The sequence below is a fragment of the Taudactylus pleione genome, unplaced genomic scaffold (genome assembly GCF_031769625.1).
Source record: "Taudactylus pleione unplaced genomic scaffold, aTauple2 ptg000465l, whole genome shotgun sequence".
NCBI classification, from domain to species: domain Eukaryota; kingdom Metazoa; phylum Chordata; class Amphibia; order Anura; family Myobatrachidae; genus Taudactylus; species Taudactylus pleione.
Genome location: NW_028284867.1, coordinates 2493363 through 2513485, shown reverse-complemented (window position 1 = coordinate 2513485; position 20123 = coordinate 2493363). Strand labels below are relative to the sequence as shown.

The 20123-nt window shown below is 49.1% G+C and overlaps 1 protein-coding gene across 8 annotated transcripts in view; it reads right to left on the bottom strand.

The window, feature by feature from the left end:
- DGKI (diacylglycerol kinase iota) overlaps positions 1 to 20123 on the bottom strand; it is a 376642-nt gene that overhangs the window by 114146 nt on the left and 242373 nt on the right. For all 8 annotated transcript variants that reach the window (XM_088448828.1, XM_088448827.1, XM_088448831.1 and 5 more), the window contains exons 12-15: positions 19499 to 19559; positions 15948 to 16061; positions 14314 to 14451; positions 11069 to 11147 (exon numbers count right to left, since the gene is read on the bottom strand). In XM_088448828.1, the coding sequence (XP_088304954.1) occupies positions 11069 to 11147; positions 14314 to 14451; positions 15948 to 16061; positions 19499 to 19559 (392 nt within the window). The remainder of the gene's footprint in view (positions 1 to 11068; positions 11148 to 14313; positions 14452 to 15947; positions 16062 to 19498; positions 19560 to 20123) is intronic.

Genomic DNA, 20123 nt, shown 5'->3' with positions numbered 1-20123 from the left:
GACATTGGTGTGAGAGGTGGGTGAATAGGAGAGGTTACATAGCAGTCTGTGCACAGGACACACAGTGACATTGGTGTGAGTGGTAGGTGAATAGGATAGGCTACATAGCAGTCTGTGCACAGGACACACAGTGACATTGGTGTGAGTGGTGGGTGAATAGGATAGGTTACATAGCAGTCTGTGCACAGAGCACACAGTGACATTGTTGTGAGTGGAGGGTGAATAGGAGAGGTTACATAGTAGTCTGTGCACAGGGCACACAGTGACATTGTTGTGAGTGGAGGGTGAATAGGAGAGGTTACATAGTAGTCTGTGCACAGGGCACATAGTGACATAGTTGTGAGTGGTGGGTGAATAGGAGAGGTTACATAGCAGTCTGTGCACAGGGCACACAGTGACATAGGTGTGAGTGGTGGGTGAATAGGAGACATTACATAGCAGTCTGTGCACAGGGCACACAGTGACATTGGTGTGAGTGGTGGGTGAATAGGAGAGGTTACATAGCAGTCTGTGCACAGGGCACACAGTGACATTGGTGTGAGTGGTGGGTGAATAGGGTAGGCTACATAGCAGTCTGTGCACAGGGCACACAGTGACATTGGTGTGAGTGGTGGGTGAATAGGAGAGGTTACATAGCAGTCTGTGCACAGGGCACACAGTGACATTGGTGTGAGTGGTGAGTGAATAGGATAGGTTACATAGCAGTCTGTGCACAGGGCACACAGTGACATTGGTGTGAGTGGTGAGTGAATAGGAGAGGTTACATAGCAGTCTGTGCACAGGGCACACAGTGACATTGGTGTGAGTGGTGGGTGAATAGGATAGGCTACATAGCAGTCTGTGCACAGGGCACACAGTGACATTGGTGTGAGTGGTGGGTGAATAGGAGAGGTTACATAGCAGTCTGTGCACAGGGCACACAGTGACATTGGTGGGAGTGGTGGGTGAATAGGATAGGCTACATAGCAGTCTGTGCACAGGGCACACAGTGACATTGGTGTGAGTGGTGGGTGAATAGGAGAGGTTACATAGCGGTCTGTGCACAGGGCACACAGTGACATTGGTATGAGAGGTGGGTGAATAGGATAGGCTACATAGTAGTGGTGTGAGGGGTGGGTGAATAGGATAGGTTACATAGCAGTCTGTGCACAGGACACACAGTGACATTGGTATGAGTGGTGGGTGAATAGGATAGGCTACATAGCAGTCTGTGCATAGGGCACACAGTGACATTGGTGTGAGAGGTGGGTGAATAGGAGAGGTTACATAGCAGTCTGTGCACAGGACACACAGTGACATTGGTGTGAGTGGTAGGTGAATAGGAGAGGTTACATAGCAGTCTGTGCACAGGACACACAGTGACATTGGTGTGAGTGGTGGGTGAATAGGATAGGTTACATAGCAGTCTGTGCACAGAGCACACAGTGACATTGTTGTGAGTGGAGGGTGAATAGGAGAGGTTACATAGTAGTCTGTGCACAGGGCACACAGTGACATTGTTGTGAGTGGAGGGTGAATAGGAGAGGTTACATAGTAGTCTGTGCACAGGGCACACAGTGACATAGGTGTGAGTGGTGGGTGAATAGGAGACATTACATAGCAGTCTGTGCACAGGGCACACAGTGACATTGGTGTGAGCGGTGGGTGAATAGGAGAGGTTACATAGCAGTCTGTGCACAGGGCAAACAGTGACATTGGTGTGAGTGGTGGGTGAATAGGAGAGGTTACATAGCAGTCTGTGCACAGGGCACACAGTGACATTGGTGTGAGTGGTGGGTGAATAGGATAGGCTACATAGCAGTCTGTGCACAGGGCACACAGTGACATAGGTGTGAGTGGTGGGTGAATAGGATAGGCTACATAGCAGTCTGTGCACAGGGTACACAGTGACATTGGTGTGAGTGGTGGGTGAAGGTGCTGCTGCCACCAGTCTGTATAGCGCCAACTGGTCACATGGGCCACTCCCGCGACAGGGCCCCTATGCCAAGAAATACAACTAGAACACCTCAAATAAAAAAAAAATGTTGGCAGAAACGATTTCATGGTGGGCGAAGCTGCGGACAACAGCTGGTACATTATTTAACTTTTGGGTATTATTATCCGTTATTTATATGGCGCCACAAGTGTTCCGCAGCGCCTTACATAGTATATAGAACTAATAAGTGAACAAGTTTATATTTGTAGTTTGATGTATTCAGGCAGAGCCGTCACCTGCACCCAGGGAAAGTGATAGTGTGTGACATTATTGATGAGAATGCAATGTACTGATTCCCTACAGTAAAGGAGAAGTCACATAAAGCTGGTATCACAGGGAGTATGAATAGTAACCGATGTAATAAGTGACCAGTACAGTTACTGCATTGTACAAGTCTCCTAATGCCGGGACCGGAGGCGGCCGCGTCATTGTGGGTAATGGGCTGTGCAGCAGTCACAGTGTGTTACACTGACAAGCTGGGGTTTCACACCATTACTCACAAGTGTACGTCACACATTTCCACTGGGACTAACAAAGGCGACAAACTAATATGGGAAAACAACCACATTAAGGCTAATGTATAGACTGCACAAAAGAGGAAATGAGATATAGGCCCTCATTCAGACCTGCTCGCAAGCGCTATGCGCTCGCAATCATGTTGATTGCGCCGCAAGCCCCGTAGTGAGTGAGAAATTCACTCGCTCTGGGGCTCGCTACAAACGGGGCGGCTGTCGATGTTGATCGACAGCTCGCCCTGTTTTGTAGGCGGGGAGGGGGGGTGGCTGCACAAACAGAGGCGTTCTCGAAGGAACGCCTGCCGTTTGTGGGGGCCCTACTGACATCACTCGTGATGTCAGTAGTGAGCTTCCTGCTCTATTTCAGCAGGAAGCTCACTGGGGCTTGTGGCAGTCGAGACCCTACCACAAAGGTCTCGTCGCAAGCACGATGGTCGCAATAATCGCGACCATCACCTGGCCGCACGCAAAAGCTGTGGGTGGTCACCTACAGCTTAGCGAGCGGCCAGGAGGCCGGTTTAAAAAAAAAGTGGCTGCCCTCATTCAGTGCCAGCGCTCGCTTTTTGCGAGCGCCTCTGAATGAGGTCCATAGTCCAACAGAGGCGCCTGATTCACATATGTACAGTACTGCGCAGGCGCAGGGAAGCGCCTATACAAGACTGTACTACTAATATGCTAATGCTGCAGCTGGCATCGCAGGTCCCAGTGCTGAGTCTGAATACGCACCATCGGATCAGCTAATGACCATCAGTCGCAATATTTGTAACATCGGACATCTACTTAGACTGCCTCCTCCTGCCACTTGCGAGGCCAAGAAATATGTAACCTCTGACGCAGACCCTGACCTCCGCACTCCTGGAAAACAGAGGTGGCACGCCTCCATTTCCTGGGAAAGCAAGCCGGCACCTGCCCCTCCCCCAAATGGCTGCAGCATCAATCATCAATCATGCTGCGGTTTGGGGGCACTGCGTGCGATCACGCAGTACTCAGAGAGACGCAGAACGATTTTGGACGCAAGAGCTGGGGATTTGGCGGTAACATGGGCGTGTTGCTGACAGCGACTGCAAATGAGGATACAGGACGCCAATGATCAGACAGAGAAATTGCACCTGCATGCATGCAGCTGCCACCTGTGCTATCCCATAACTCTGGCATGCATGCAGCTGTCACCTGTGCTATCCCATAACTCGGGCATGCATGCAGCTGTCACCTGTGCTATCCCATAACTTGGGCATGCATGCAGCTGTCACCTGTGCTATCCTATAACTCGGGCATCCCATGCAGCTGTCACTTGTGCTATCCTATAACTCGGGCATGCATGCAGCTGTCACCTGTGCTATCCTATAACTTGGGCATGCATGCAGCTGTCACCTGTGCTATCCCATGACTTGGGCATGCATGCAGCTGTCACCTGTGCTATCCCATGACTTGGGCATGCATGCAAGTTGTCGTCAGTTCTATCCTGTATCTCGGGCATGCATGCAGCTATCAACTGTGCTATCCTGTATCTTTATCTTGAGAATGCATGCAGCTGTCACCCGTGCTATCCCGTATCTCAGGTGTGCATGCAGCTGTCACCTGTGCTATCCCGTATCTTGGACATGCATGTAGCTGTCACCTGTGCTATCCCGTATCTTGGACATGCATGCAGCTGTCACCTGTGCTATCCCGTATCTTGGACATGCATGTAGCTGTCACCTGTGCTATCCCGTATCTTGGACATGCATGTAGCTGTCACCTGTGCTATCCCGTATCTTGGACATGCATGTAGCTGTCACCTGTGCTATCCCGTATCTTGGGCGTGCATGCAGCTATCACCTGTGCTATCCCGTATCTTGGACATGCATGTAGCTGTAACCTGTGCTATCCCGTATCTTGGACATGCATGTAGCTGTCACCTGTGCTATCCCGTATCTTGGACATGCATGTAGCCGTCACCTGCGCTATCCCGTATCTTGGACATGCATGTAGCTGTCACCTGCGCTATCCCATATCTTGGACATGCATGTAGCTGTAAACCTGTGCTATCCCGTATCTTGGACATGCATGTAGCTGTCACCTGTGCTATCCCGTATCTTGGACATGCATGTAGCTGTCACCTGCGCTATCCCATATCTTGGACATGCATGTAGCTGTCACCTGTGCTATCCCGTATCTTGGACATGCATGTAGCTGTCACCTGCGCTATCCCATATCTTGGACATGCATGTAGCTGTAAACCTGTGCTATCCCGTATCTTGGGCGTGCATGCAGCTATCACCTGTGCTATCCCGTATCTTGGACATGCATGTAGCTGTAAACCTGTGCTATCCCGTATCTTGGACATGCATGTAGCTGTCACCTGTGCTATCCCGTATCTTGGACATGCATGTAGCTGTCACCTGCGCTATCCCGTATCTTGGACATACATGTAGCTGTAAACCTGTGCTATCCCGTATCTTGGGCGTGCATGCAGCTATCACCTGTGCTATCCCGTATCTTGGACATGCATGTAGCTGTAAACCTGTGCTATCCCGTATCTTGGGCGTGCATGCAGCTATCAGCTGTGCTATCCCGTATCCTGCTGCCATATGTAACTTCCTTCCTTTCTAGTATTATTCCAGTCCCAGGACCCAATCTTCCAAACCTGTTCCCAGCTCTCCTGACACATATCTCCTACATCAATATTCCTGGCTTCCTATAAACTGTATTTGTAGCATCGATATTAGCGATTCTCCTTATTGGTATATGTAATACCTTTACTTGACGGGAATACCAAACCATGGATGTCCCATTACTTGGTTACGTTTCATTGAAATGTTTTCCTATCCTGCCTATTGCAGGACTACATCTACTGTACTATTATAGTAGTATCTAGCTTTTACTGGACATTTTGCCCGTCTATAAATGTGCTATTAATTGGCTTATTGTAGGTCCACCGACTCCATGAGATTCCTCAATGGTATTTGCATGGATCAATAAAGAATTTGATTGATGACATTTCTGGGTGGAGTCACCGTAGTGATGCTTTGCTGCTGGTTGGAGAACCGAGAAATGATGTCATACGCTATATAATCACTCATTTCTATAATTGTTCCACAAAACACTCCCAGTACACAAGATATAAACCAGCATTAGCCACTGGGGGACGTTTGTTTTTGCCAAATTTCTGTGTTATTATAAGCAGGAGGTTTTGCTACTTGTTCTTATGCCAACTGAGCGTCTAATTAGACGGGAGAAATCAACACTGCAACATGGACAGACGTTTGGCTTAAATATATATGTAATGTTTGGTGCCTAAACGTTCTACAGCAGCCCTGTAAATAGAAGAGCTTCATAACCATGGGATTAATTACTGTACATTGCTGCTAAGGGGAGGGGGCGGTTAGATGGGACCCTGTAGTGAGTGTTCCTCCATTCCGGAGGCGCCCGCTCTCCTATTCTAAGTGCGGCCTTTAGTTCCATTGTAATAGAGCAGATCTGCATATAATTGATGCAGCGGTTACACAGGATGGGGATCTGTAGGTGCAGTAAGGGGCTGCACTGCTTTATTCCTAGTGGAGGCTGCCCCTTAGAATCCTTGAAGAGCAACTTTCTATAGCCCTAATGCCAGGATTGTTTGGAGTCCCTTGGGTGCATTGTTTCTGCTCTTACCCTGATGAGATCTAACAAGATCTAACAGGCTGTCTGGAATTTGGATAAAAGTGACCTCAGCATTCAGCAGATGGGCAGATCCTTGCATTTGACTACAGTTCGCGGCCGGCGAACGGAATTTCGGTAGAGTGGCATGCAACGCAGAATCAGGCTCTTTGTGATTTAATGCGTTTGCCTGGGTCAATGAGAGTGACACTCGTTTCTACTGATGGAGCTCCACAAAACCGTATCTGCACTCCTAACAGTTCATGTTTTCCAGATAACCTAGCTGGTGCAAAGGTGTATTCATTCCTAACTGACACATTCTAAAGATGCACAGGTAACCTGGAAAACATGAACGGTTAGGGGCCATGAGGAGGGAGATTGAGAAACACTGCACTAGGTGAAATAAGGGACGACAGTCAAGAAGCCCTACACCTGTTCAACAGGCGGTCCTCTAGCTGCTGTGGAACTACACATCCCAGCAGGATCAGTATGAAAAACCGCCGGACCTATGACTCTCTCTAGTGCCTAACCCTAACCCCCCTCTAAGTGCCTAAACCTAACCCACCCTTCCCCGCAGCCTAAACCTAAGTCTCCCGGGGGGGTGCCTAACCCTAACCCCCATTCCCCTAGCCTAAACCTAACCCTCCCGCAGGGGTGCCTAACCCTAAGTCTCCCCGAGAGCCCTAAAACTTAAGCCTCCCCCCTCGCAGCTGTCCGCGCCCGGCTTACCTTCATTCGGTATGCCGGGTGTCGGGACCCGGCGTAGGTCTAATGACAGGGGTCAGGATTTTGACGCCTGTCATTAGTACCGTGCCGGGATTTGACAGTTGGGAAGGCTTCCTGACTTTATCCCAACCCAGGATGCCCTGCCACAGTCTTGCTATTAGGGCATGCTAAAGCTTTGGCATGGTGTATACCCCTGCCCTACACTAAGAAGTCTACTTAGGGCATTTAGGGGTCTAGTTACTAAGCAGTGTTAGGAGACAGAGTGAAAAGTGATAAGGTACCAGCCAATCAGCTCCTAACTGTCATCTCACAGGCTGTGTTTGAAAAATGACAGTTGGGAGCTGATTACCTGGTACCTTATCACTTTTCACTCTGTCTCCTAACACTGCTTAGTAAATAGACCCCTTAGGCTTATAACGTACAAGGGGCAGAAATACAGCCGAGCATCACTATAAACTAGAGCAGCCAAGAAATGAGAATAAGCAAACTAAGGATAAGAGAAAGTTTACTGCATGAATCCTTATGAACAGGAGTCTCAGGGGTCCTGCCTGTCACCAGTCCCAAACTTTGCCAGTCACTCCAAACTAAGGCTGCTTTTTAGTGACAGAGTGATTACAAGTATCTAATAGAACGGTTCCGCGTTCCCATCGAGAAGCGAGTTCGCGGCTCTCTAGAGAAATAAAGGCTGGTGGGCGGAAGATTTGCAACTAAAAAGAGAACTTTTTATAAAAACATTCATTAAACTAAGGATCTGGACTTCAGGGAGTAAATAAATAATTTATCATTGTTTAACAGCTTCTTACAGAACTACGGCTATTATAAGTTGTACTGTGGGTATAAAGGATTCTTCTCAAGTACATAAACTTTCTATCTCTTCACAGGGCCTGACTCATTAAGGATCGCTATTGCTTAACCGTAAGCAGATGGGCGATTGTTGCGTACTGCGCAAGCGTATGCATCGCAGTGTGCGTGCGAGAAGTCATCACTGCGATGACGGAGACCACGTAGAGCCATCGCTGAGCGATTGATAGTCAGTGAGCGTTTGGGGGTGGTGACTGAAGCTCTGTGTGTCTGAAGAGCTCTCAAGGCTGCGGAAGGTCAGACCTGCGGCGATGTTACCGATATTTCAGCAGGTATGCGTCTTCGCACGCAGGTAAGAAGGCAGCAGTGGGCGTCCGTATGCTCGGGCGATCTTTGCAGACATTAGCATATTGTCGCTTATGCGTTGCGTGTGAATTCACAGCAGCGATCGCATTAGCGTCCATTTCTGAATAGGCCCACTGTACGCAGCCTACATTAGAACCCCCATAACCTTTCCCGACTCTCACAAGCGGGTATAATGGGCAGAGTCACGCAGAGCTGCCTGGGCGCACATGCTCTGTGACCTCTCACACATGGCAGAGAGCGTTAACCCTTCGTGCTGCACAAAGAGAAGAGATTTTGCAGGTTATTGTCCATCCGGAAATATGGTTTGGAAAATAACGAGGGCGAAGTTCCCATTTGAGATATTCCACGATTATTCCTCACACCGGACGCCGGGATGGGTGAGGCGACGAGAGCCGGGAATATGGGCTAATAATAATGTACTTTACATAATACGAGATTTCTGAAGCATGACATGTAGATAACGTATTTAAAAAGGACCTGACGGCTTGTAAATAAAAGTTATTTGAGTATATTGATTCATGAACGGATGTTTACGTCTGCAGAAGCAAGTAGCTCCGTCCGAGACGTATCTCCAGCGGATGGAGTCTAACGTGAAATAGGCGTTTTTAGACGGCAATTAGCGACTATTCGCTTGCATGGAACAGCTGCATCTCGTGGGAGTGTCATGGGAGGGTTGTAGCCTGACCTCTGTGCATGTTTGGGGCATCGGGGTGCAGCTGAGACGCCTGTTTCTGACAGATCTATGTACTGTGCATGGGGTGGGAGGCACAAGTCCCCATACATAAGGTTGATGGCTGTGGGCAGCACAACCCAGACGCACGGATACTCCATACTTGCCAACATTCTACCTGGCTCCTCCGTGAGTGTGCAGCCAGGTCGGCATAGCGGGAGGGGGTGGCGCAGCATAGGGGGGGTCATGACCACGCGATTATGCCGTCGTGGCCCCGCTCCCGCTACATAATGCCGAGATTACCATATTGTCAAGTAGGGGGCGAGGCGTTGTTGACGCGATTCATCACAAATCGCGTCATTGCCCCCCTCCCCAGCCGTATATTTACATAGCCTAGTAAGTAGGCTGCTGCGGCGTATGCAGTAAAATGGTGCGGATGTGCCCAGCTTGGAATCAGGCCCAGATATTCTAATTAAAAAATATAGAGGGGTCTATTTACTAAGCAGTGTTAGGAGACAGAGCGAAAAGTGATAAGAAAGTGATAAGGTGCCAGCCAATCAGCTCCCAACTGTCATTTTTCAAACAGCCTGTGAGATGACAGTTAGGAGCTGATTGGCTGGCACCTTATCACTTTTCATTGGTTTACTCTCAGTTGACCTAATTATTATCTACAGTATAAATATATTTGAGGTCAATACAAATACTTGTCTAGTTAGATTTTTGTCCCTAGCAGTGAAATACTGTAGCAGTGCACTAATGTGCCCTGGGCCGGCTCCTCCGCACCCTGCTACCCACACGTGTGACGTCATGGAGACCGGGACCAGGAATCTGAAAGCCAGTTGCATCCTGTGGTCTCCAGGCTGCTGTCACAGGCACCCTACAAGCCAAATACAAGTGCTAATAGGATCGGGAGGTTTCTCCCCCTCGGCCTTGTGCCCTGGGTAATGCCATAACCTATCCTGAAATCCGTCTACATGGCCTTGACACCCTCAGAACACTTAGCCTAAATGCCAGCTCTGCACTGCTACCCAGATATATTCGTGTAAACGCCAGAGGAGATGTGACTGTTGCGTATGACTTCGCGTTGCCTGTAATTGCTCGTAGCTGTGTACGGTCGGCCACAGAGCATGCGCAGCGCTAGACATCCGGAAAATGGAATCTCTAGCAACTGAGCATCGTCCCAGCGGGTGTAGTAAGTATTACCGCCGGGCGCATGGTTGGCAGTTCAAATCCGGACAGCGGAAGCCCGGCAGAGGTGAAGATCCTGATCGCTAATTAGGTAAGTATAACTAAACCTATTTTCCCCCCTAACCCTCCATTAGGGGTGCCTATCCCTAACCTCCCCCTCCAAGTGCCTCACCCTAAGTCCCCCCCGGAAGCCCTATAACCAAACCCTCCCCCCACGGCTGTCTGCGCCCGGCGCACCTTCGTTCGGTATGCCGGGCGTCGGGCTCCCGGGGTAGGTCTAATTACAGGCGTGGGGATCTCGATGTCTGTCATTAGTACCTTGCCGGGGATTAGAGAGTCGGGAAGCTGGCGGTCGGTATTTAGACCGTCAGCTTTCTGACTACATCCCGTTAGGGTCAGGAAGGACTTATGTTCTCACCTTTGCGGCTATACTGGCCATTGCCGGGCTGGGGTTACCATTTTGCCTTCCTCTGAGCAAACGCAATAAACATTTATGAGAGATTGAACATGATGGGGTCTGTGCGGAGTTCAGTTTTCCTAACCATACAGCCTCAGTGATATCACTGATCCATAGTACAGTCTCTCGCACAACGGTCCAGCCCACACAATGGCTGCTACCAATATGGGGCTGATCCGCATGCAATGCCGATATTCATGCAAATAGTCAATGTTTTTCATCTGCGCCTGTGTCTGAGTCGCTAAAGAGTTGCACAGTGCATGCCTACCACGTTGTGTGCACACAGAGGCGCAGTAGCGAATAAGACGTAGTCTTAGAAATGAGTTGGGCGTTCCCGGGCAGTGACTGGGAGGTGGCTATTCAAATGCACGGAGATGGGCGTGAACTCAGACGCTTAATCGCTCACATTGGAGGCCATACTCTAACGGAGATTCTGCACCCAGCATGGGACTGGCGCACGTTTCCATGGTGCGATGGTTGGGGAGTTGTTCCGTTTAAAGAGGCTCAAAGTGGGCGTCTCAGCCCTTGCACAGTGAGGCGCACGTTTATACCCCAGGGGGCGGCTCATACTAGCATTGGCAGAAAGACACAGAGGCCACTACGGCAAAGGGCGCTAGAACAGCGCACGACTGAATAAGGCCTTACGTGTGGACGACCGCAGAGGACAAAGGCAAAGTCATCGTATAAATGTTTCAACCACTTGTTCTGCTTATAAATGACAAAATCATTTTCTTTCTTAATATCCAACTCACCTCGTGACTCGTGGAACTCCAAGGTCACATGAGCATCAAAACCCAGACTGAAGTAGTTATTGAAAACATTTAGTGGAAGCTGGAAGAAAGCAGAGGAAAAATTCTGAGACAGTCCAAAAACCAGCAGGAAAGCAGCAAAATGTCACTTGTGGTGCAGGCGAAAAGCATTTTGCTGCTCTCTCTATCAAACGGAAAAAAGTAATGCATGAGATACAGGGGCCTATTCATCAACACTAAAATAACGTTTTTAAGGACATTTTCCTTAAATAACGATATTTTAGTATTCATGAACACACTTAGCACAGGAGATATCACTGATATCTCCTTGCTAAGTTCCCCTGCGTTAATTTCCACACTCCCCATACATTAGTACATTAGTATGGGGATATGGAAATTATGGTATTCATCAAATCCCGAAAATTATGTATTTTCGGAATTTCATGGAGTTACTATTCGCCACTACCAGCAGAACACAATAAAGTTTAGAGAATTTTTTTTTTTTTTTCTAAACTGTACTGTGGTGTGCTGGGAGACCACATGACAGACCAACAGGACAGTGCCGGAGGCAGGTTAGTGCGGGACGGGGAGAGGTGAGCGGAGGGGGGGTTGGGGGGACGTACACAAACTTACCGCAGCTGTAGGCAGTGCTGCGCATGCGCTGGGTTAACGAATGCAACAGCGCATGCGCAGCGCGGATTCCAGCTGCGGTAAGTTAGAGTAGGCAGGGAAAACTATCTATTTCCCGACAAGCTGTCATCGCAAAAATGACAGCTTTTCGGAATAGATACTTATAGGGAGGAGGAATGATGGATTCCTGCGGTAATTAGGCAGAACTCCATGCAAGTTCTAAACCTAATTACCTCCCTCGATATTTTAGGTAAGATAATAGGCCCCACAGTATCTTGTTTGTAATGAATCACACATTTAAGTCAATGAGACTATTATTGTCAACAAAGTCTATGCCTACAGTGCCACCTAGTGGTCACAATCCAGATTTAGTTTACATTTTAGAGATTAACAAATTCACAAATCGATTTTGCTGGCTAAAATGCAGATTGTCTACAGATGCTTAAAGCAAGCAAAAATTGATGAAATATTGATCTAGAAAAATTAAAATGGGTTAGTAGTTGGGTTTTTGTAGATATCACTAGATCCGTAATGTGTATTATACATTGATTAATGGCAAGTACACGAATACCCATCAGCTCATGACTTGGAGTAGTAGGGGGGAAAAAAAATAGTAAATAACATTTAAAGTGATCCGCACACTTACAGTAGGACTGCTATAATGTCCCTCTACTCAGGGACACATATTAATTGAGCAGGCTCTGTGGCTGGCTGACTTCAATTCTGCATTCCATATGGTTATTATAACCAGCCACAGAACCTGTGTAATTCAGAGGTATATTATAGCCACCCTATACCCTGGGCAACCCTCTGGTCATGGGTTGCTCTAGCAGTGCACCACCCACAGGCTGTATAAGGAAGAGCTTTGTTATGTATGTGTGCATGATATCCCTCTCCAGATTACCTTATTTAGCAATGCTCCTTACTGCGATCATGTCTGAGCATGACATTGCCCTCTTCACATTGTGTAGCAGTGCTCATCACAGTGACTGAAAGAGGTGCTCAGTGTTCATGTCTGCGTGTATATTCCTGTGCTCTTTACCTTGTGTAGCAGTGCTCATCACAGTGACAGCTCAGTGTTCATGTCTGCGTGTATGATATTCCTGTCCTCTTTACCTTATGTAACAGTGCTCCTCACAGTGATGGCTCAGTGATCGTGTCTGCGTGTATGATATTCCTGTCCTCTTTACCTTATGTAACAGTGCTCCTCACAGTGACAGCACAGTGTTCATGTCTGCGTGTATGATATTCCTGTGCTCTTTACCTTGTGTAGCAGTGCTCCTCACAGTGACAGCTCAGTGTTCATGTCTGCATGTATGATATTCCTGTGCTCTTTACCTTGTGTAACAGTGCTCCTCACAGTGACAGCACAGTGTTCATGTCTGCGTGTATGATATTCCTGTGCTCTTTACCCTGTGTAGCAGTGCTCGTCACAGTGACGGCTCAGTGTTCATGTCTGCGTGTATGATATTCCTGTGCTCTTTACCTTATGTAGCAGTGCTCCTCACAGTGACAGCACAGTGTTCATGTCTGCGTGTATGATATTCCTGTGCTCTTTACCTTGTGTAGCAGTGCTCCTCACAGTGACAGCTCAGTGTTCATGTCTGCGTGTATGATATTCCTGTGCTCTTTACCTTGTGTAGCAGTGCTCATCACAGTGACAGCACAGTGTTCATGTCTGCGTGTATGATATTCCTGTGCTCTTTACCTTGTGTAGCAGTACTCATCACAGTGACAGCACAGTGTTCATGTCTGCGTGTATGATATTCCTGTGCTCTTTACCTTATGTAACAGTGCTCCTCACAGTGATGGCTCAGTGATCGTGTCTGCGTGTATGATATTCCTGTGCTCTTTACCTTGTGTAGCAGTGCTCCTCACAGTGACGGCTCAGTGTTCATGTCTGCGTGTATGATATTCCTGTGCTCTTTACCTTGTGTAGCAGTGCTCCTCACAGTGACTGTAGGAGGAGGTACTCAGTATTCATGCCTGTGTCTATGACATTCCTGTCCTCTTTACCTTATGTAACAGTGCTCATCACAGTGACAGCTCAGTGTTCATGTCTGCGTGTATGATATTCCTGTGCTCTTTACCTTGTGTAGCAGTGCTCATCACAGTGACAGCTCAGTGTTCATGTCTGCATGTATGATATTCCTGTGCTCTTTACCTTGTGTAGCAGTGCTCCTCACAGTGACAGCACAGTGTTCATGTCTGCATGTATGATATTCCTGTGCTCTTTACCTTGTGTAGCAGTGCTCCTCACAGTGACGGCTCAGTGTTCATGTCTGCGTGTATGATATTCCTGTGCTCTTTACCTTATGTAACAGTGCTCCTCACAGTGACTGTAGGAGGAGGCACTCAGTTGTCATGTCTGAGCATGCTACTGCCCACTTTACCTTGTAACCAGTGCTCCTCACAGTGACTGTAAGAGGATATGCTCAATGTTCATGCCTGCATCTATGATATTCCTGTCCTCTTTACTTTATGCACCAGCGTTCCTCACAGTGACTGTAGACGCTCACTCCTGTCTGTGTGTAGGACATTTCTGTTACAGTGTTCTGGCCTCAGTCTCACACAGCTTACAACCCCCAGATTCCCGGGCAGAGCCTCTGACCTCTGACCTTATGTGTCCCATCATCCAGCTCCTCGTGGAGTAGGTCAGGGTTCCTCTCCACCTGCAGGTTCCAGCGGTCCAGCTGCACAATGGTGCCGTCTTCTACATGGCAGAGGATCTTGGAGACGGGTTCATCTGTGTAACCCTGGTCAGGGCACAGTGGAGGAAGTGTCAGTGGATAACCGTTCAAAGAACAATCCTAAATACATGTACCCTCATATATAGGTACAGTAGCAACCACATATACTGTAAGTGTATGAGAACTGATAAGAGCTGAAGATACATGAATATTACTATGAGCATGGAGGGTAGCATTTTCTTATATGCACATCAGACTTTCTGTGTGTAGGAAGCCACAGACTGAGAGTTATATAGTGGGACGAGCAGAGTCCCCAGCAGCACAGAGTATATCAGGAGATGAGTAATGTGTCAGTGAGGACAGGGCTACATGTGACGGGGGCAGTGACATGATGTGAGGAGGGGAACGGAGGAAGCAGGAAGCCACAGACTGAGAGTTATACAATGGAAGGAGCAGGCTCCCCCGGCAGCACAGAGTATATCAGGAGATGAGTAATACTGTATGTCAGTGAGGACAGGGCTGCTGGTGACAGGGGCAGTGACATGATGTGAGGAAAGGAACGGAGGCAGCAGGAAGCCACAGACTGAGGGTTATACAGTGGAATGAGCAGGGTACCCCAGCAGCACAGAGTATATCAGGAGATGAGTCGTGTGTCAGTGAGGACAGGGCTGCATGTAACAGGGGTAGTGACATGATGTGAGGAGGGGATTGGAGGCAGCAGGAAGCCACAGGCTGAGAGCTATATAGTGGAAGGAGCAGGGTCTCCAGCAGCACAGAGTATATCAGGAGATGAGTGATGTGTTAGTGAGGTCAGGGCTACTGGTGACAGGGGCAGTGATATGATGTGAGGAGGGGAATGGGGGCATCAGGAAGCCACAGACTGAAGGTTATATAGTGGGAGGAGCAGGGTCACTGATGCAGGAAAATTGTGGTGTCAAACTGAATTCTATATGGAAAAAAAAAATATATATTGAGCTCTTTCTATATATGTTCACTAAAACATTGTACATATGCTCAGTGCAGTAAAAGGGCTTTTCTGCGTCCTGTGCCGGCCACGCCCCCTCAGCGCATGACATCATGCTGAGAGAGCAGTGCTGTGAAGAACATCACTTCCCAGGGCATCCTCAGGATAGTACGGGGAGCTGTAGGAGCAGCGTTGTGACCGTCTGAAGCGTAATAAGGACGCAACCCGGCGGCACTGCAGAAGGAATTCTGGCTGCAGGGTGCAATTCCAGGCACCCTGCAGCCAGATGCAGGGACTGTGGGGCAGGGCTCTGCGCTCTTTGCAACGGAACAGCTCGCATACCGCTGGTTATAGCCCTGCATTTGCTTTGCTGCAAAGAGAAGCTCAATTGCAGTATGATGTACAACTTTGCATTTATTAATAGGTAAAATAAATATTTATATTCTGCATCTACATTAATGGGACCGTTTATTACAGGAAATGGAAGACAGCTTGCTTAGACTTTATCCTGCAATTATTTTAAACATCTCTCAGACATTGGAATACTCTTTATTTACTATACTTTATTCTCAGTCTGTAAGGATTCCAGCACACCTACCCCTCCCCAGCTAAGGGTGCGAGCGAGGTCATTCCCGGTACCCAGAGGAAGAACAGCAACCGGAGGCTGTGGGTTTAACTGCAGCTCGTCCAAGACAGAAAGGATCCAGCCTACCTGTGACGGGAAGAGAAGAAGGGATGAGTCGGCAGCCGGGGATGGAATGATATTGTACATGATTATATAGACACAGCACTGCTGAAGCTCCTGACCACGATGAGAGAGGACTTCAGCTAAAGAGCTGACACGTTAAGCAAAAAATGGGTGGGATTATTAAACTAAGTTGTCAAGGAATCAGTATGAATGATTCCTTGACAGTATTAGTTCAAATCCCGACGCCGGAAGTCCGGCAGTAGTGAAGATCCTGACAGGGTATTTAGGTAAGTATAACTAACCCTACCCCCCCTCCCCCTAACCCTCCCTTAGGGGTGCCTAACCCTAACCTCCCCCCTAGTGCCTAACGCTAACCCCCCTCAATGCCTAAACCTAACCGCCCCCATGCCCGCAGCCTAAACCTAAGTCTCCCACAGGGGTGCCTAACCCTAACCCCCCACAGTGCCTAATCCTAACCCCCCCCATGCCCGCAGCCTATACCCAACTCTCCCGGGGGTGCCTAACCCTAACCTCCCCCTGGGGATGCCTAACCCACCCCCCTTCCCCTAGCCTAACTCTCCCAGGGGGGGTGCCTAACCCTGTCCCCCCCAGGGAGCCCCTAACCTAGCCCTCCCCCCACCCACGGCTGTCCGCGCCCGCCGCCCGGCTTACCTTCGTTTGGTATGCCGGGCGTCGGGCTCCCGGCATAGAAATAATGACAGGCATCAGGATTTCGACGCCTGTCATTAGTACCCTGCCGGGATTTGACAGTCAGGAAGCCGGCGGTCGGCATTTCGACCGTCGGCTTCCAGACTGTATCGTTGTCAAGGAGTCCTGAAATTTCACAGTCTGTCCATGTTTAGACACCATTGTCATTGGCTGCAGGATGTATGTTCGGTTCCGACAGGCTGCATATGGCGTACTTCATGTAGAATCTCTGTGGTAGAGGTGGTGACAGTGCGGTACTTAGGCACCCAGCTCTCTGCAGGGCTATGTAACCGATGATAGTGAGAAGGTGACATTTCCTGGGCTCCCATGGTAGTTTAGAAGATGGACAGCAGAGAATCGTGGAAAGTAAGTTATGGGGTCCTGTAATCTCTGTGGAACACTTGCCAACAAGTTTGAGGTCTGCTTTGCATAGAAGTAAACAGAATCTGTAGTGTATACCAGCCGCCATACTGGAGTCTATACTGTATACCAGGTGCCAGGTTGGCCTCATGTATGTATAAAAGGCTAGATTTGAGACTGCATTGTGTTTTAGCCACCAGACGGGAGTCTATATTGCACACTAACCACCAGACTGGTGCAGGGGTGTTTCAATGTGCACGGGCCCCCTCCTCTCTGCCCGGCAGCCGGCAGTGCACTGAGCTGTGCGCAGCCAGCGCCGGAGTTATAGACTCTGGGCACTAGAGTGTGCCCAGAGTCTATAGACTATGCGCAGGTCACCGGGAAAATGGCCGTGGCGGCCATTTTCCCTGTACTGCGCATGCGCAAACGACGGGAAAATGGCCGCCACGGCCATTTTTCCAGTTGTTTCTTCAGCGCCGGACCCCCGCGCTGACGTGGGACTCAGCAGAAGTAAGAAACCTTATGGGTGCAGGGTGTGCGGTGCACACCTTGCACCCATTATAGATACGCCCCTGGACTGGTGTCTATATTGTATTCGAGGTGCCAGATTGGCCTCTAGTGTGTATAAAAGGCTTTAGATTTGAGACTGCATTGTATCTTAGCCACCAGACTGGAGTCAGTGTTGTATACTAAACGCCAGGCTGGAGTCTAAGGGCCTGATTCAGACCCGGTCGCAAGCGCTGAGCGCTCGCAACCGGGTCGATGGTGGCCCACAGCGCATGCGCACGACGGAGCCGACTCCGTCGTGCGCATGCGCGAGACCCGAATAACGACGGACAAGCCATCGTTATGGGTCTCGCACCAAAGGGGGCGTGCTGTCGATGGTGATTGACAGCACGCCCCCTTTGTTGGGCGTGCCAAGGGCGTGGCTGCCCAGAAGGAGGCGTTCCCATGGGAACGCCTACCGTCTGGGGCCGGCCCCACTGACATCATTAGTGATGTCAGTGGGAGTGCTTTTGGCTCTGATAGAACTAAAAGCACTCCAGGGCTTGCGGCAGATGAGACCCTACCACAAGGGTCTCGTCGCAAGCCCGATGGTCGCGATGGTCATTTTGGCCACTTGCTATGGCCAGGAGGCCGCTCGAAAAAAAAAAAGAAGCCCGGCCCTGATTCAGAGCGAGCGCTCTTTCAGAGCATCCGGCTCTGAATCAGGCCCTAAGGCCCGTATTCAATTTGAGGCGAAAAGTCCAGACTTTAGGCCTGCTGGACTTTTCGCCTCCTTCGCCTGTTGCGCAGGCGGAAAAGTATTGCGCGCGTGCCGGCTTATCTCCATATTCAGGGGTCTATTTACTAAGCAGTGTTAGGAGACAGAGTGAAATGTGATAATCCGCTCCTAACTGCCGTCTCACAGGCTGATTCAGACCCGCTCAGCGCTCGCGAGCGGGTCTGAATCAGGCCCTCTATTACATTGGCAAAGTTTAAAAAGTGTCAGAAACTCTCACCCTATTACATTTGGCCCAATGTATTAGTTTGAAGCCTTAGAGCCTGATCTCACAAGTGTTGGGGAGGGTGTGGGGGGGATTAGCACTGATTCACTGTAAATTTCCTGGCAGGGTTTTACTTAAAGGCAAAACCCACTGAAGTTTGTCCTTTAATAAAATTCCCATTTTAAAGCCGGCCCTTAAGTCAGATATCTGATTTATCCTATCAATATTCCATAGGGATTTGTGTATATTAACGTACAATGGCCCTCATTCAGAGCCGTACGCTCTGAGCAGAGCGCACGTTCTGAATGAGGGCCGGGCTCCATGAAAATGGAGCGTCCTCCAGGACGCTCGCATAGCTGTGGGTCACCACCCACAGGCTATACGAGCGTGCATTTTGATGGCCGCGATGGTCGTGACCATCGCGACCATCGAAATTGCGAGCCGGAGCCTGCGGTTGAGGTTTTCAACCGCAAGCTCCGGAGTGATTTTGGCTCTATCAGAGCCAAAATCACTCCCACTGACATCACTAGTGATGTCAGTGGGCCGGCTTTTGACGGGAGGCGTTCCCGTGGGAACGCCCCAGTCAGGGAGGCACGTCCCCGGAACGCCTACCAAAGGGGGCGTGCTGTCAATCAACATTGACAGCACGCCCCCTTTGATCGGACACAACGAGCGAAGGACTTTCCTTCGCTCGTCGCGTCTGGCGCATGCGCACGACGGAGCTCCCTCCGTCGTGCGCATGCTCAGTCCATAACATCGACCCACTTGCGAGCGGACAGCCACTCGCGAGTGGGTCTGAATCAGGCCCTATAGCAGCTCTTTTATATAAGACAACTCCTGCTTAAGGTTCAATGTCCTCTGAGGCCGTTGCCGGAGGGGAAGCTGTAGAATATGTAGCATTCTTACCGTCCCGTCACCACCGCAGGCGAGAATGCGTAGATTTGGCACTTTTCTATACAACTCCAGCCTGCAACACAAAAGATGAAATCAATCAATGTGTTTATGCGTGATGAGGACAGGGGTGTGTTGTATTTATTCAACGTTCATCATGTGGGCATGGGAAGGTCGACAGTGAACACGTCGACATGTTCATAATGTTGCCATTGACCAAGTCAAAACTGATTTTTATGTCGACATTGTTGATATGTCTTTTTCTACCCCTAACCATAATGGCAACCCTAGCCCTAATGGTAACCTTAACGTTAACTCTGACCCTAATGCCAACCTTAACGGTAACCCTAATGATAACCCTAAGTCTAATGGAAATGTTGAAAATAGTAAGTTGACATTTTGCAGATATTTGGCCAACGTCGACATTTTACATATGTCGGATATAATGTCGGCATTTTACCCATGTCTACATCATCACTGCCAACCTTCTGCTGCCGAAATTGTAAATGTCGACATTCTGGTGGCATACCAGGACAGGACATGAACTAAAGATGATCTATCATGAATACATTTCCAGAGTCGGTAATGCACGCTTCTTCCTAGACTATGTTATAGTCCAATACATGGCTGAGCATTTCCA